Source organism: Sciurus vulgaris, assembly GCF_902686455.1.
Source record: "Sciurus vulgaris genome assembly, chromosome: 1".
In the NCBI taxonomy this organism is placed as follows: Eukaryota; Metazoa; Chordata; class Mammalia; order Rodentia; family Sciuridae; genus Sciurus; species Sciurus vulgaris.
This window is the reverse complement of record NC_136461.1, coordinates 81,942,519-81,961,684: the sequence shown is the minus strand read 5'-3', so window position 1 is coordinate 81,961,684 and position 19,166 is coordinate 81,942,519. Positions and strand designations below refer to the sequence as shown.

General features: G+C 32.6%; 1 protein-coding gene across 4 annotated transcripts in view; it reads left to right on the top strand.

Moving 5' to 3' along the window:
• The window catches only part of ARHGAP29 (Rho GTPase activating protein 29), a 70,062-nt gene that overhangs the window by 19,235 nt on the left and 31,661 nt on the right, over positions 1–19,166 (top strand). For 3 of the 4 annotated variants that reach the window (XM_079146000.1, XM_079146002.1, XM_079146001.1), the window contains 3 exons: positions 11,887–12,021; positions 17,105–17,201; positions 17,551–17,623. In XM_079146000.1, the coding sequence (XP_079002126.1) occupies positions 11,887–12,021; positions 17,105–17,201; positions 17,551–17,623 (305 nt within the window). The remainder of the gene's footprint in view (positions 1–11,886; positions 12,022–17,104; positions 17,202–17,550; positions 17,624–19,166) is intronic. The other variant, XM_079146003.1, reaches the window with a different exon arrangement.

Genomic DNA, 19,166 nt, shown 5'->3' with positions numbered 1-19,166 from the left:
ATGACTGTCCTTCCTGGGTATTACAGGCATGCCACCATACCTGGCTCCAGACTATGTAAATGTTATTAGAAAGAAGTTGCTCACATTCCTGTTAATTTTGATAGGTTGATTTCGAAGTCCAAAACGAATGATTAAATTTAGTAAAAGTAACTTATTAATGGAAAATATCCTAAATACATTAAATATTATACTGGTAACAAACTCCTTACGTAAATAAATGTGCCATTTATTTAAAGGAGCCTAGTTTTATAATAAAGATTTATTCTTAACTGGCTTAATTTTTAAAAATTTATTATTGTTTGCATTTAGTAAATTTTGTTCTCTTTGATGTACACTTCATTATTGGGTTAATTTATTTTATTTTTTTTATTTTTACAGACTGCATTTTGATTTATTGTACACAAATGGGGTACAACTTTTCTTTTCTTTTTTTTTTTTTTTTGTGGTACTGGGGATCAGGGCCTTGTGCTTGCGAGACAAGCACTCTACCAGCTGAGCTATCTCCCCAGCCCACAACTTTTCATTTCTATGGTTGTACACAATGTATATTCACACTATTTACTGGGTTAGTTTTTAAGGTGAAATTTAAATTGATATATTCACTGACAAATCATATATTTTACCTCAATCTAGGGTAAAACATGATGTTATTTAATGTATCAATGTAAGTACATTTTAAATAATATAAATAAGATTTTTAGTTAGGATTTCTGTTTGTTTATTTTCCTTGGGAGATTTATACCTTTTAAAATCCTCATCTTATGTAGGTTTCACAGATTTTAAACAGTGGTAATTTAAAACAAGTTGGGGGTTGGGGATGTAGCTGTTGGTAGTTGTTGCCTTTCATGCACAAGGCCCTGGGTTCAATCCCCAGTACCACAAAAATAAATAAATAAATAAATAAAACAAGATGAGCCACTTCTTATTGGCAAAAAATTTTTTATCAGTTTTAATTTGTGAGTAGACAATTCAGAGAATAGGAAAGAAGAGGATTGGAAACCATCCTTAGTGAGAAAAGAGAAAAATGCTAATAAGATACAGGAGACTATCCCTTCAGATAAAAGGATATATATAAAAATACATTTATGCACTGAAAATTAAGTTTAAAAATGTGTGTGGACATTATCCTTTTAATAATAAACGTGCTAGTACTTTAACTTAAATAACAGATGTGTCACTAATAATTGAAAAGCTTGTAAATTAATTTTTTACAGAAAAACAATTTTTTTTTGATAACCAACTCTCATACTAATGAGATTAATCTTAATGCTTGGTTTTTCAATCAGATTTAAAAAGATACATGTATGCCATGTCAGAATGAATTTTGATTTAACAAGAATTTGTTTTCTCTGTCTTTAGAAGATTGTTATCCAAATCTGAAAATTACTATTTAGTTAATTTGAGTGACTGGAACCTTTTTGTTGTGTTTTCCTTAAGCAAGGAAGTATATATAGACATATAATGAATCCCATTATAAAAGATTAGGAGAATGTTACAATATGCTTGTGTTTGAGTTTGATCATGATTTTCAGCTTCTTAGATTAACAGACTGTTTCTTATTACCTGAGTAATTATTATAAGGATCACATGAAATATAATCATCAGGAAAACAGATAAAATATTTAAAATGCTGTAACTCTTTGAGATAGTCTTATTACTTATGTTTCTATAAACATGAACCATGTGTATTGGGAACAATTCCTGAACTTCTGTAGTTACCACCACAGCAATAAACAAGGGCCAGACAGCAAAGAGCTGTTTCACTATTCCCTTTTGATATGAAGGAACCTTGTCATTATTCTGCCAGTGACTTTGCCAGTACTTCAAATTTTTGGCATTGTTTATTACCTTTTAAGTCACATCTGTTAGCTGTTAAAAAACTGGAAAGTTAGTCTTTAAGAATAAAAAATGTGGCTAGACAAGGTACCTTTTGGTCTAATCAGAATACCCTTTTTAATGAATACTTCAGTTGTAATGAGGCAGTAATATACAAAGTCACTTGACTATTGCCTTAGGTGTTCAGTCCTTCTGTTAAAACTAGTCTTAGATAAGTAACTTTGTGATTGATTTATGGTAATATTTCCATCTCCCCAAATGAGTTATAGAAATTATCATTCCTGATCCAAAAATCTAAAATTCAAAACTTTTGAGTATCATGGCAATGGAAAAAAAAAAGTTTCAGATTTTAGAGTATTTTGGATTTTCAGATTAGGGATATTGAACTGGTAAAATCTGTGCAAATATTCCCAAATCTGAAAAATTCCAAAATCTAACATATTTCTGTTTCCAAACACTTTAGATAAGGGATAATTAACCTCTATTTTTGTATGTGGTACTTTCCATTTTATAGAATACTTTTATATGCAAAGAAATTTATTCATTCTGCACCCATAAAGACAGGTCCTTTTAGCCACATTTTACCAATGGAGATGTATAACTAAGATTGTATGAAAACTTCTTATTGCTGATAAAAAATGGTCTTATTTGGAGCCCCAGAGGTCATTCATACAGAACGGTATATTTTTTCCAGGCTATTGCACCTGCTTTACATGGCAGGCATCCTATAAAAACACTGCTCAGTTTTCATTATTTCACTAGCTAATTCTATACTCTGTGGGGATTATTTAAATTTGCATTGTCTGATATGGGAGCCATTAGATATACATGACTATTTGAATTTAATTAAAAGTGAGAAACAACTCCTCAGTTGCAGTAGCTACCTTTTATATGCTCAGTAATACATGTTGCTGGTGGTTACCATATTAGAAAGTAAGGATACAGAAAATTTCCATTATTTCAGAAATTTCTGTTGGACAGTACTCATATAGACATTTGGTCTTTATGATTATTGAGAATACTAAGGTGAGTTCTCGCACTATAAATGTTTTTTATTTCTAGAGTGGTTTTTTTTTAAACCTAGGAAAGTTTTTTATTAATAATAAGCAAATGTTTAAATTTTTTACATAGAGACAGAAGTCCATTTGGGATCCCTTTCCTTGAGTTGGTTTTGTAGTGTGTATTTCCTTCTTGATTTGAACCAGCAGATAATTTTCTAGCTAGGTTATATAATTTGGTTAATTGACAGTAAAGGTGGGTAGAAAAAACTCTGGAAAGAGAATCATGTCATCCAGCGTCTAGACCTAGTTCTGCTACTGCTTTGGAATATGACTTAAGTCATTTAATCATTTGTTAAGAATGAGTTACTTGGACAAGCTTCCATCAGTTTTATGATTTTGTGAATCAGAATTTGATTCAAGTTGGAGATTATATATCATTTTGAATACTTTTCAGTTTGAAGCTGAAAAACACAGCCAAATATTTGTTTTCAAACTATGAAATGCGTATTATAGGGTATCCCCCTTTCTCCCCACGCTCTAGAATGTTTTCATGACTTTTGTAATGAAAATTTTTCACAAATTTAAGTATGATAGCTATCTTGTGAGAGATCTGAAGTCGATGAAATCACTCCATTCTTACTTGGATAGGAAAAGTAGAATCTGGCGATTCCCTTTCCACTACTTGTGTGCAGGGTGAGATTGCCGTGTATTCTTATACGTGAGGCAGATATAGAATTTGAAGTTTTAGATCTCTGTCCAGTGTCATTAAGGTACATTATGAATAATTATAGGGATAAATCTACATCTTATATTAAAGCACCGAAGGTACTCACCTATGCATATATACTTTGTGTTTAATTATAATACTTTAGATTAATGTATGTTCAGTGTAAGTACTAATTCAGGTTTATGGTTGCTCCCTGAGGAATAGTGTGTTCTGAATTTCAATTAACTGATTTACAAATGCTCTTCTAGCTTTTTCAGTAATTTAAAAGCATACCTTTGTGATATACTTTACCATTTTCAGGTGGAGCATCATTCAAGGAAATTCAAAATCTGTGAATTTTAAAGGTGCAAGACATTCGTGCATTCGTCTTGAAAGAATAGTGCAGAATCTCTCATTTTTTTGCTACTCAGTGCTTGAAAGTGTTAAGTGCCATTATAAAATGTTAGAAGGAGAAACCAGTCTAATAATTCTTACAGGTTTTTCATTTAGTTTATGAGATACTATTTTAAAATGGAGTTTAGTGAAAGTTTACAGTTGTTAACTATGGGGCCTTATTTTTCTGTTTTGTTGTGTGTTTTGGTTTGTCTTTTAAATAGGCAAGAAATGGAGATAAAATTTATCCTAAGTTTCAGATAAACTAGTTAAGTGCATGGATTTTCAGAAATGCTTTCTAACTTTTAGTGCTCATTTTATTTTGTAAAAGCATAACTTATTTTATAAGTGATATCTTCTGATAAATTCTAGATCCTAGATTTTACAGAACTGTAGTTGGAATAACTTTTTAAGCAGATTTTACTAAATAGCAGAAGTGAAATTAAAAGCTTAATACCATTAAATGTTTTGTTGTGAGAGATTCTTTATAAATTTGCACTTTCAATTACTGTCTTGTAGATTAACCAACACCTTCCCCCATAGGTTGAATATACAGTAAGTTAGGTAAATATATTTTTCCCAGAAAAATTTCAGTGAGTGTTAATTTTACCTCATTGATAATTCTTAATTTTTGCCTGAAAGTGTGCCACAAGTTTTGTGGGATAGTAGAAAAATTAAGTTGCTATCCTCAGTGTGTTGTGCTATCTTCTAGAAGTCATCCTCTTTAGAAGTGATTTCTAACAGGTATCACTTAGGAGAAATGAATGTGAATGTTAATAGGTTATGACTTAGTGACAAAAAGATGTGAAATGAATCTTTGAGGAGTAAAGTATGAAATACAGGTAACTCATTTAATACACCTCTACCAGTTCTTAGAGGATTGTGGTCATCTGTGCTTGCCAAGAACTGTTTACATAATTTAATACTATTTATAGTAACAACTGGCATATTCATTGAAAGTTAAAGCCTGTTAAATCAAATATTGTGGAGTATCTGTCATTAAGCTTTAACTTCTTTAACCATGTGGCAGTGTGTTATAGTGATTAAGAACACAAACTTCAGAGCCAGAATATCTGACAAACTTCAGAGCTAGAATACCTGAGGTTGGAATCCTCATTTCTACTACTTGCTAGTTAGCTATAACCTTTGTGCCTCAGTTTCTACATCTGTTAAAAGGAAATAACAGTATCTACATCATTGGATTTTTGTGACAATAAATGAGTTTAGAGCAGTAAATGAGTTTTAAAGTGTCAGCAGTTATTGTTTTTATAGTCCCCAGGTAGCTCGATAAAACTGCTGTTCCTCAGGTTTCATTTCCTATAAATTCATAAGTTATTACAGCAAAAAATAGGAGTTTCCTAGTGATGAGTTCTGATGCTTTTTCCTCCTTGTTATTTTCATTGCTTTCCTTAGTTAGGTTAAGCTGAATTAACAAGACTGATTTTAAAATTATAGTCAGTTTTTTTTAAATAAAGGAAAACAGTTTTTTTCCATTTATTTACTTAAGCATTTCCATGAAACGTTTGCAATATAAACAGTACAGTATTGTGTTAATGCATGAGAACCAAAAAACATGAGCTGACTGATTTGTTTTTACTTGATAAACCAAACGAAGCAGAAAATAAATGGCACAAATAGGTAAAACAATAATTAAAAGGTTACCATATTACAGGGATAGCAGATAAATAAGTAAACGTTGGGATACTTTTTTACTGTTCTAGATTTTTGGTGTTAAGACTTTGGTTGAATTTCATTATATTTGCATCTATAATACCTTTGTAGTGTTAATTAAACTTTATTATATTTATAGTGTGGCCACTATGACATTTAAAAATAGCCTGTATAGTTATAAAACAAAATTAAATACTATAAGTTAACAGGCATAGAAGTATTTATAAAAAATATATGCTTAAAGACTTTTATTTCTAAGTAATTTATTTAGATTTCACATATAAAATGAAATTGGAACTTTAATGTTTCTTTTTCGTTAACTAAAACATTGAGACTTGCCTATAGATGTTTGTTACTGAATGTAATTTTACCTGAGGCACATCTGTTTTCAAAGATACTTAGTTTGAATGGCTTACAGATTTACTAGTAATAATCTTTATTTGTATATTAAGACTATAAGCAATTTCATTTCTATTAACTTATTTGATATTCACAACAACCATATAAGATAGAATAGGTATTCTTATCAATTCTTTTACTGATGATGCATCTAAGTTCAGAGAAGCCAAGAGTTGGATTGGAACCCAGATTTCTTAATCTAAGTTCTTTGTCTTCTAACATACCAAGCAGCCACTTTATTCAGTATTGGGAAAGAACAGTTACTGCCTCTAGCTTTACTCATTGTGTGACTGTTTTATTTTGTGGGGCCAGGGCAGGAGATATTTAGTGTTGATGAAGGAGCTGTTTAAACTCCTTCAAACTTTTTTTTTTTTTAAGTTAGATTTTAGTTTAAGAGGTTTCTTTGCTTCATTAAAGAGGGTTTGGGGTAGCTTTATTATATGGGGAAAAAAAGATTTGGTAAAAATGGAACTTTTTTTTTTTTTTAACTTTTATGGCACTGATAGTTGAGGACTTGCTAATTTATAAAGTCCCAGGTGAAGTATTACCAGTATATACTGATGTCCTAGTAGTTGGCCCTTCTGCTCAAATATATATGAAAGCTTATGAATCTGTGATTAACATATTCTTTAGTTGACATATTGATTAACAATAATTTATAGGCTTCAGAAATAAGTTTAAGCATAAGTATAGTGCAGTTTTTATTAGTTTTTCTGAAACATGTTTCTCAATAACTCAGTGACTGTTTTTCAGTAAGTTGTTTTGGAACAACTTCAATATCTTTTTATAAAGACTTTTAGGAAAAAGGAATTTCAATTTAGGTATTTTTTGCTGACAGTTATTGGAGTGTTTATAGTAATTTTAAGAAAACTTATAGCAGGGATTCTCATGACATCTGTGAAAAAAAATTGAAGATCCCAAAGATCTTCCATTTGTGTATTTTATATCTGTTACATATTACCTACCATATTAGAAATTAAAACTGAGAATATTGAAAAATATTTAATAATTTTGAAATATACCAATGTCTGTATATTTGATTTCCTTGACTCTGAGAAGACCAGAATTTATTGCCTTCATTTATTTAGACATTTAGGTCATTAGTATTTTATAGTTCTTACTTAATATCCTATACTAATTCTGAATATTGGAGGTGGTTGTTGACACTCATTTAAAATCAAACTCTTTTGGCCTGAAACTTCAAAATAAAATAATATATTCTTGTGTATTCGTTAAGTATATTAATATCTGTTTATTTTATTGTGGATATTAGAAATGATGTTTTCTCTTTGAAGACTATAAGCTTTGGGTCATAACAAAAACATGAGATAATTTATAAAGAGAAGTTTATTTTAGTTCACAGTTCATTATCATTTAACACCCCCATGGTTTGGGGCCTGTGGTGAGGCAGCACATCTTTGTGGCAGCACATGGTAGAACAAATCAAGCTTCAGAACAAAAGAGAAGAGGAGGAATGGAATGGACTGGAATCCCACAGTCTTCTTTAAGGACACATCCCCAGTGATGAAGGCCCACCTCCCAAGAGGATCATTCTGAGAACCAACATAGGCCTTTGGGGAATATTTAGCATCTGTACTATAGCACTAAATATAGATTAGGTTTCATGTGAGGCACTGGATTCAATTCTCAGCACCACATATAAATAAATGAATCAAATAAAGGTCTATCAACATCTAAAAACCTAAAAGAATGCAGTACAATTTTCTGTAATGATAATCACTCAACCTTGGTTTTGGTAAGTAGGCAGAAATACTAGTACATACTAGCTTTAGAGTACAAAGAAGAGACTTGGTGCAAAACTGGGATAACATAGGAAGTCTGAAATGTTTTACATTTTTTTTATGACTATCAAGTAATATTATTTTCCCAGAAGTTTCTTTTATTTCAGTGCTACTAGATTCTATTTCAGAGCCAACCTTTGTAACCTATGTCTTCTGTTGCTTAAAATAATAGGAACTGCAAATTTTTATAGAGGGTTTACTATGTTCTAGCAGCTATTTTAAATGCTTCATGTGTTTTAATGCATTTAATCTAACAACTCTATGAAGTAACTCTCATTATCTTCTCTTTATAGGTGAGGAAAGTAGGCACAGAGAGATTAAGTAACTTGCCCAAATTTCTCAGCTTTGGGAGGTAGAATTTGAAGTCAGGGAGTCTGGTTCCAAAAACTATGCTTTTTAATCACTGTGCTGTATTGGCTTAACTAAGTAAACCTAACATCCACAATTACAAAACAGTTATTTATTTAACGAATATAATTTGTTAAGCTGCATATTCATATTTCCCTTAAGGATTAAAAATTACAAATAATTTTTTTAAAAATTATGTTTATGGGGAAAGTTCCAGATGTACATAAAATTCCTAAAATCTTTGACCAGCTTATATTTCATTTTAAAAATAGACTTTGTTTTTTAGAACAGTTTTAGATTTACAGAAAAGTTCAGACAATGTATGAAGTTCCCTCCCATATAATCCAATGTCCATTTTGCCTTATTTTGTAACCTCTTACATCTGTTTGAATCAGTATTTGACAATAACCAACAATAATGCTACCTTATTATTATACAATGTTCACAGTTTATTCAAATTTTATAGATTTCCCCCAAATGTCCTTTTCTGTCCTATTACAGTACATTTAATTGTCATGTCTCCTTAGGTCCTCCTTGGCTCTTAAGTTTCTCAGACGTTTCCTCATTTTTGGTGAGGAAAGTTTCAAGGAGTACTGGCTAGATACTATGTAGCATGCCCTTTGGTTAGAATTTTCTGATAATCTCATCATTGGACTGAGGTTATGAAATATTGGGAGAAAGATTACAGATGTTAAGTGTTGTTTTCATCACAGCATCTCAAGGGTACTTGCTACTAACATGATTTATCATTGTTATTGGTGACCTTAATAACTATCTTAAGTGGTGTTTTTCAATTTCTGTACTTTAAAATTACTGCTCTTGTCCTCCCATGCATATTGTACTCTTTGAAGGAAGTCAGTATGCATAGCCCATACCTCTCTGAGGGCAAAGTATCTAAATAAAGTATTTAGTATTCTTTTACACAGAGTTTGTTTCTTCTTCATTTATTAATTTATTCAGTAATTTATATCAATATAAACGTATAGATGTTTATACTTTAGCTATAAGTCAATACTATTTTTTGCTCCAATTGTTTCAGCTTTGGACAGAGGGAACCTTTTTATTTGACTTTTGTATACCTTTGACATACCCTTTTCACTTTCTTTTTAAATTTTTTATTGATGCATTATAATTGTACTTAATAGTGGGAATTCATTATGCCATATTCATACACGCACATAACATCATTTGATCAAATCTAATTACCCAGTACTCTCCCTTCCCTCCCCTCTTCCTTATCCTGATCTGCTGGCTCTACTAATCTTTTGATTACCAAGTGCTTTATAGTTATACATACAAGCAGGATTAATTGTGGTATATTCATACATGGACATAGCATAATTTGATAGATTTTGTTCCTTGCTACATCTCCATGCCCTCTCCTCCTCCCTCCTTCCCTCTTCCTTACTTTCTGTCACTATTTTTTTTTTTTGCATGGTGCTGGGGATTGAACCCAGGGCCTTGTACTTGCAAGGCAAGCACTCTACCAACTGAGCTATCTCCCCAGCCCTATTTGATGCTTTTGATTCAGCTTGTATATATCCTGCTCCTGCCCTAGAATTAGCCATTTCTCAAAGGAGCTCTGATGCCTTTTATTGGAGAATGGTTCAGGAACCAAGACTTGGGTTCTTGGTATATTTGTTGCTACTAGGGTGTCATTTGTTAAGACCCTCTTAACTGACAGCAAGGAAATACATATGTCTATGCTCATCCATGTATCCATACCCACATATCCATAAGTGTTTCTATATGTAACCATTTATATCAAGTTGAACATCAGTTTGAAGTTTCCAACTTTAATCCATCACTACTTGCATTATTATAGTCTCTTCCCCGTTTATTTCTAAATTCCACTCTTAACACTGAGATGTCTGTGTCCCACCATATTATCTATTTATTCAGTTGTTCATTTACAGTGTACATGTATAATGGTGTCAGTTGTAAACCCAAATTCCCATTGAAAAAACTGTTTTCAATTGGAGTGCGGTACTCAAGAGTATTTCCTTTGCCTTTAGTCTTACTCATTTAGTCTCCTTATTTCCAGAGTTACTTAGACTAGCACTAATCTCCTGGTTTATTTCTCTCCCCCCCACCAATAAAATTTGATAGATGAATGAATCAGATTTTTTTCCTGGAAAGCACTATTTTCTCTCTTGCTTCTAGCACTACCTGAACTACTCTTTGTTGCTTCTCTCTGAATACTCTGCCCTGATATCCCAGCTCTTTATCTTGTCTGCCCACCACCCCTGCCCCTTGCGCCTCTTGTCCTACACATTTATTTCACTCTTGATAGTGCTGTTAATAAATGGACTATTTTATGGATTATGTTGGAATATTTTTATTTTTTATGCTGTAGAAGCTTTTCATTTTGGTGTCTTTCAACATTTCTGAAAAAATGATTAATTTGTTTAATTATCTTTCAGCATTTTTAAAAACATGAGTAATAGGTTTAATTCTAACTCCAAATTTCAAAAAATACTTTTGGTTTTTAGGCTGAACGATTTCATAGGGAGGCAGTATAACATTAAGAGCATGGATTCTGGAATTATATGTGCTGGCTTTAAATTCTTGCTCCATAGTTTAATAACTCAGTAAACTCAGGTTAGCCTCAGTTCTCTCATCTGTACAGAAGAGAACTTAGGGTTTTATAGCTAATAAGATCATGAACATTAAATGGGACAATATATCTTTTTTTAAAACTTTTTTTAGATGTTGATAGGCCTTTATTTTTATTCATATGTAAGATTGCTTCAGAGTCTTAAAGGTGGTTGATAATACATACTGGTTTGCCTAGGGTGATAAACCAGAATATGCCTATTATGCTGACATGATTATAAAGAGCATCCTCCTTTTTACTCATTAAAGTATTTTGGTTTGGATGATAACTTATGTGCTCACTTAATTTTGGGAGGTTATAAAACTCGTATCTGCATCCCTCTGGCAGGGGTGATATAAATGAGCACAGAAGGCTAGGATTAGACTAGTGGGTCCAGGGAAAGGTGCACATCAGCACTGCTTCACTGCAGTGACTGAGCAAAATAGTAAGCTTGGTATAATCCTTTCTTGCTTTTTTTAGGAGTAGGCAGAAATCTGGAAATTTTAAAATGGTTCACCCAATTTTTCATCACTATCAACTAGTTAAATTTTTCTAAAAAAGCACAAAAATTCATTAAAAGATCTATACATTTTATCACTTGTAATTTATATTGCAGTTTTTTAATGTGCAGGTCAAATGATGATCCTTATATACAGCCTGAAAGTTAACTATTTCCAGTTAACTGATAATTGCTCAATGGAAAGATTGAATTCTAATGTGGAAATTGAACATTATTTTTAAACATACTAGTTATGTAAACATATCAAAATTTCCATGCCTTTTAATGTTGTTACCACATATATTAAATGTATGATAATAAAAACTGTAAGACAGGAAATACCTTATATGGTTGTTTCAGGGAAAATCTAGAGAGCATATGTAGATTGAGGAAAATGAAAAAGCTAGTGCTAAATTGACCATAATTGTGAGAGTCTCTGAAATCCTTAATGAATTAAAATGACCAAGAATTTTCTGAATGTAACATAATTGCAGCAGTAGAAATAGAAGTGAATGGGTAGTAGTCAAAAATTATGGAATACTTTCAATGCTTTCCACTTGAAACGTGTTCATGTGATCGTTTGTAGCTTAGATTTACAGAACTCTTTGGAAATAATTTTTTTTTCCTTTTTTAAGACTGTTTTAAAGAAGTCATTCATATACGTCTGGATGAGCTTCTCTGTGTTTTAAAGTCTATAATGAATAAGCATCAGAACCTCAATTCTGTTGATCTTCAAAATGCTGCAGAAATGCTTACTGCAAAAGTGAAAGGTAAGGATGATATATTTAAAGAGGGTTGCTGTGGGCAGAAAGTATCCAGTGATACATTTTGGTTCATAATGTCTGTATAATCATCTCCTCTGATGACATTTGTATGAGGTGTATCAGTAAAGAGTTATGTATACTTGGATATTTAAATACTTCCACTAAATCATGCCTACAGTTTTCTTCCTCCTAAAACTGAAAACTTTACTTGTCAATGAGCACTGTAAAATTACTAACTTAAACCAAACAACTGATGTTTAAAATTTGAGCTTTATGAATGAATCCATGGTATTTTGAGGTAGTTTATTAGTGTACAAATGTCTTTGTTATGTGAGGACAAGTGGTGTTAGAAAATGTTCAATTGTAGCGATTCCAGTTTGTAAAAGGAACCAAAAGGCTTAAGATTTGAAAATTAAGATTTGAAAATGAAATTAAAATTGTTAAATAAGTTTGTCTTATATATGTATGTGTGTGTGTGTGAACACTTACATAGCCTATGTGTGCTAAAACAGCCAAGAATTGGGACTTTCCACTAAAGTGACTTGCCACTCAAAATTGTTAAAATTATTCTGGGCTGCAGCATATAAGAATTGAAAGTGAAGGGAGAATTTAGGTAAATGAGGAGATTGTTAGAAGTAATGGGCAAAATAAGGATAAAAGTTCTGATCTAAGGCAGACACTGGGATGTGGTAGTGGTAAGTTGTTTACTGTCATCTAGAGGGGATGGATGTCAATTGAAAAACAAGACATGTTGAACATATTAGGGGTTATGGAGAAGTTTGGATTTGAAGATGTGGACATGGGATTTGATGTATAGGTGGTAGATAATTTAAGTGGGAAAAGTGGGTAGCTTCTTCATAGCCTTTAAAAATGTGCTTAGTAACCAAATTTGTTTTTAAATAGACTGTTTACAAGTGCCATTTAACTCTACTTAGGGAAATTTGTGTCTATAGATAGTAAAATTTCCATGCTTGGAAATAGCGACCTAGTTCAATTGTTGTCAGTGGCTATTGTGTGCAGTCAGGATGTCCTGGGGAAGGAGCGGGTCTGTGGTTGGTGTCCACATTCCAGAAACAGACGAAAAGAGTGGTCTCTCAATTGCCTTGGAGATCTTTTTATCTTTGAGGCAAAGTAATCCTTTGAATGTTATTTCCCATGATGACTGTCTTTATACTTGGGATTGTTACTGTTTTACTTTTAGTTGGATGAAACTTAAAGGGGGAATATTATTTGTGAAATACACTGTTTCAGCAAGGATTTGTGAGACTAGAAAACTTTAAAAACTATTTTCTTTGGAGTGTCTTACATGTTTTTAAATAAAACCTTCCTCCCTGTCCCTACTACTAATGTTGAGCCCCCCCCTAAAAATATGTTGATATTATAAATGAAACATATTCAGTGATCTGCAAAATGGACATCAGAACTTATTTCTTTCATTTAATGACAGTTTAGTTTTCAAAACCTGGAAAGGCAAGATATAGGTGGAAAACACTGTTTAATGTCTATTCTGTGCCAAGCAATCTAAGTGCTTTGCGTAATACTTCAATCTTTGCAAAAAATCTGTAAATATACATCTTTATTATGCTTATTTTAGAGAGTAATGTTAAGAAAAACTCTTGTATGGTAGGATAAAAAACTGTAGGAATATGGATATCATTTAGTCTTAACACCCCTGATTACATTTTTAAAAACAACAGTGACCTAAGCAGTTGACTTGTTTTGGAGTCCTTACCCATCGAATGCATTTTTCAAGTTTGCCAGACTACTCAAACAAAAACAAACATCCTCCTCCGATTACAGAATAACTTTAAAGTCAGGTATATATATAATGATGTTTGTATTCCCCAGATTTGAATGCATGAAGTGTATCCACTTCTTATACATAAGAAATGAGAAATTGAAATCTTTAATTCCCCCTACTTTTTATTGTAAATATGAAATTTACCTTGTCAAAACTTTAAAGGAAAAATTCTTAATTTTTCTCCATTCATTATAGTAGTGATTTGTATTTCCTATGTCTCCTCCTGTTTCCAAGCAGGAAGTTCAGTCTGACAAAATATTTGCAATGTGCTAAGAGAGATACAGCCTATTTTTGAAACAGATAAAGACATTTTCAGAACTCAGTAATTTATGCTGTATTTAGTAGTTGTATTTTCATTTATTTAGGTTGATTTTATTATGTAGGATAAATGAAAAGAATGTTTTATTTAGATTTTTCATGTTCTGTATTTTGCTCTATATTTATAAATGGGGAAGTAGAAAAATAAACCTGAATTATACCCCCAAGATTATAGGAGCTTCATGTTTTCTCTCTGTTCTTCAAACTTGATTCTTTCGATATGCAGCCATTCCCACAATTAAATGCAAATTGTGTGAAAGGGTATTAACAATGAAATTTTTTTACCTCAGCCTCTTTGCTTATCCATATCTTTCCCTAGATAAGTAATAAATGTCACTGCTTTCTTGTGCATCTTTGCAGAGATATATTACACATATATAAGCAAATACATGTATGTATTGGTAACTTCTGACAAATGCACATTCCTGTGCAAACATCATCATAGTCATGATAATGCTTACTCCCCTTATAATTCTCCACCTTCTCTTTCACAGATTTTGATGTTTTGTTTTCATTTTCTTTGGTTCAAAATACTTTCTAATTTCTCTTCTCCTTTGGCACATGGGTCATTTGGAAGTTTGAGATTTGATTTTTCAGGTATTTGGGAATTTTACAGAGATCTTTTATTATTTATTCCCGATTTAATTCCAGGTAGTCACAGAATGTGTTTTGCCTGATATGAATACTTTCAAACTCAGTGTGATACATGTTTTATGACCCATAACATGGCTTGTTGGTAAATATTCATTTGAAAAGAACATGTGTTTGCTGTTTCTAAGTGGAGTGTTCTATAAATAAATGTCTGTCTTATCAAACTGGTTGATAGTATTGTTCAGATCTCCTTACCTTTACTCTTTTTACATCTATGTGTTCTGTCAGTTACTGGGAGGGTTATTGAAATCATTGGCTATTACTGTGAATTTGTCTATTTCTGTTGCAACTCTTATCAGTTTTTGCTTTATGCATTTTGAAGCTCTCTTTATTGGATGCATAAATGTACAGAATTGTTAGGTCCTCTTGATGAATTGACTCCTTCATAGTTATAAAACAATGTGGTGCCCCCCCCCCCCCACCTGGTAATTTCCTTCGCTTGTGAATCTGCATTGCATAATATTAGGCAGTAAAGTGGAACATGGTCTTTCTTGTCTTTCTTTTCCCTCCCTCCCTCCCTCCCTTCCTTCCTTCCTTCCTTCCTTCCTTCCATTGAACTCAGGGGCACTGAGCCACATCCCCAGCCCAATTTTGTATTTTATTTAGAGACAGGTTCTCACTTTTGCTGAGGCTGTCTTTGAACTCTTGATCCTTCTGCCTCAGCTTCCCAAATAGCTGGATCACAGGCGTGGGCCACTGCCCCCAGCATCATGGTGTTTCTTGTCTGTCATTGATTACGGTCCTGTATTGCGTGATAATCCAGTGTCTTGAAAAATGTTGTTTCTTAAATTTTATACAAGTTTGTTTTTCTTTCAGTTGTTTCAGGCATAATTATAACCTTTTTCTTCATCTTGGCCAGAACAGAAGTCTTAAGAATATTTTAAAAATTATTTGCAATGATTCCTAAGTTTTTCTTTTTGTTTATATTAGGGATCTTTAGGAGAATGATGAAATGTGTGGATCCCCTTCACCCACCCCCCAGCAAACCTGCAAAAGCTTATACATGTAAAATCTGATTATAATTTCATGGAGTTTATAGGCTTGAGGTTTAATTCATCACAATTTAGGAGTTCTTGCTTTGCAACTCTATTTGCATATTAGAATCACCTGGGAGAGCTTTTGAGAAAATATCTGTTCTTTATTCCAGACCTTTTTTTTTTTTTTTTTTTTTGGTACCAGGGATTGAACCCAGAGGTGCTTACCCACTGAGCCAGATCCCCAGCCCTTTTTTATACTTTATTTAGAGGCAGTATCTCACTATGTTGCTTAGGACCTCACTCAGTTTCTGAGTCTGGCTTTTTCCTACTGCCTCAGACTCTTGAGCCACTGGGATTACAGGCATGTGCCACTGCACCCAGCTACTAAAGACTTTTCAAATTTGCATCTTTGGTCATGGGGCTGACTTTGTTTTTAAAACTTCTCATCCAAGATTAAAAACAATTTGTAAAGCAGAGGGTAACTTCTTCTCCACATGGTTTCTCTACCTGCACCTTATTGGCAAGGATACTAGAGACCACAGTTTACAGAGAACCATTTGCTCCTTTTCACCAGGCTGACTAGCATGGCTTATTTACTTAAAGGGAAAAAGCCAATTCCACCTTCAGATTTTGTCTTAGTAAATTGTGTTTGGGCTTTTATCAAGAGTGCATACAGAAGTTAAAAGAAACATTTTTCAGTTGTTTCATAATTTGCATTAACATAATGCAAAATGTCTCTGTGAGACAAGACAGCCATTTGTCAATTAACATAGATCTTAGAGCCCAAGAGCTATTACGAGCAATAAAACTATGAATAAATAGACATTTAAATTCTCTAAAGCACTGGATTTTTAAAAAATTTGATATGTTGTGTTATAGGTTTTATATATAAACATATAAAATTTCAGTTATTGGTGGTTCATAGTAAATATGTGCTTTCTATTGATTTTAGTGAACCACAGTGTCTTTAACTGTTTTTAAAAACACCAGAAAGCAGTAAGAGAAAATAGTAAAGAACACTCTTCATGAAGAGGTCTGGTATAACAGACTCTTGACTCCAAGACAGATTGATTTCACGTTAGGTCACTTTTTATATATGTCTAATTATGTAAAGCATGGGGTAGAGAGTTTGGAATGCCAGCTACTTTTATGCAAACTAATTTTTTATTATTTCCTTAATGAAGAACTTGAACATCCTGTCGGTTTTGTATTTTATTAGCCCTTTGAGTTTCTGAATCTTTTGATGAAGTAATGATAAATTTTTAAAGGATTAAATGATTTTGTATGAATCTAGTTTCAAATATTTTCTCCCTCATTTATTGTAACCAACCTTTCCCTATAGCTGTGAATTTTACAGAAGTTAATGAAGAAAACAAAAATGATCTATTCCGAGAAGTGTTTTCTTCCATTGAAACTTTGGCATTTACCTTTGGGAATATGTAAGTAGAGGACTATCATTTAAAGGTACTGGGCCTAGTGCGTTTGAGTATATTGCATGTAGGATCCATAGAAAATGAAGTATTAACTATTATAACATATTATCACAGCTTTGAAAAAAACCACATTCTGTGTTGCTGTATTAATGTATTTGGAGTTGTCTTTATAGCTATTTAGAAGCAATATTCATTTACAAGTCACTTACTTATGAGAATAGACTTTTAGGAGTTTTTTTCTCAGATTCTTACTTAAAAAAGATTGTCCTAGATGACATGATTGTAAAGCCTGTGACAAAGTGTAATGATATGTATTTTTAAAATTTTTTTTCTTTTTTTAAACATCCCTGGATAGCCTTACAAACTTCCTTATGGGAGATGTAGGCAGTGACTCATTGTTACGACTGCCTGTTTCTCGGGAAAATAAGGTAAGCTAAGTTTGTGTGAAAGTGAAGCCTTTAATATTTTTAACTGAGTGTTTCATTTATTTCCTAATCTTAATCTCAGAATTACTCCTTCATACTTAAATTTATAAATTACCATATAATGGCAAGAAAATCAAACCAATTCATTTAAAATATGATAATATGATCAGTTTCTGGAGCAGTAATTTGGTAAGTGGATTGAACTGTTAAAAGAGTATGATGATAATTTATAATATATAATGAATCCATCTGGTGTAAGGTCTAAAATTTTAGAAGGGGTTTTTGACCCTTTTTCCCTACTGACTTTGCCACAGATCTTGAGAATGGTGAAACTTGGAAAAAAAAAAAAAAAAGGAAAAAGTAAGGAGAGTGTTAATCTTCTCACATATCATACTTTTTTCTTTTCTTTTTTTTGGCCAAGACACTTGTTAAAAACCCTGTAGGTCTTAATTCTCCCTACCAGTATCACTATACTTTTGTCATAGGATTAGGGTTATGATTTCTAATTGGAAGAAAAATTCCTTTGAAATAATAAAACTTGAGGAATGTATGGAGAATATTGCCTTGAAGATTTATAACAGTAGGAATATTTTCAGTTGACTGAATTTTTTCACTTAGTGCAAGATATTTAAACATATTGCCTCAGGGACATAGGTTGATAATTCCTTTTAAGAATGATCAGATCCAGGGGCTGGGGTTGTGGCTCAGTGGTAGAGCACTTGCCTATTATGTGTGAAGCACTAGGTTCAATCCTCAGCACCACATAAAAATAAATAAAGGTCCATCAACAACTAAAAAAAAGAATTTTTTTTTTAATTGAAAAAATTTTTTTAAAAAATGACCAGATCCATTAGCAAGGCCCTAAGCAACTTAGTGAACCCTGTCTCAAAATGAAAAAAAGGCAGACTGGAGATGTGGCTCAGTGGTTAAGTGCCCCTGGGTTTAATCCCTGGTACTAAAACACACACACACACACACACACACACACACACACACAAAGATCAGATACAAAAAGGATTTCAACAAATGTGCCAGGTACTTGTATTATATCAAAATAATATAAACACTTAAGCTGGTGCTGTAGTGCATGCCTGTAATTCCAGCAATTCAGGAGCCTGAGGCAGGAGGAGCCTAAGTTCAAAGCCAGCCTCAGCAATTTAGCAAGACCCTGTCTCAAAATAAAATAAAAAAATAAAAAGGGCTGCTGGATGCAGTGGTGCACGCCTGGAATCCCAGTGGCTTGAGAGTTCAAAACCAGCCTCAACAACTTATCAAGACCCTAAGAAACTCAGTGAGACCCTGTCTCTATATAGAATACAAAAAAGTGCTAGGGATGTGACTCAGTGGTTAAGTGCCCCTGAGTTCAATCCTTAGTACCAAAAATAAAATAAAATAAAAAAATAAAAAGGGCTGGTGACATATCTCAATGGTTAAGTACCCAAGATACAATTCCTGGTACCTCCAATCCACACACAAAAGAAACTTTAAGATCTTTCTTAAAATGATACAAAATATGAACATGAATGCTTAAGGCTTTTGGTATATG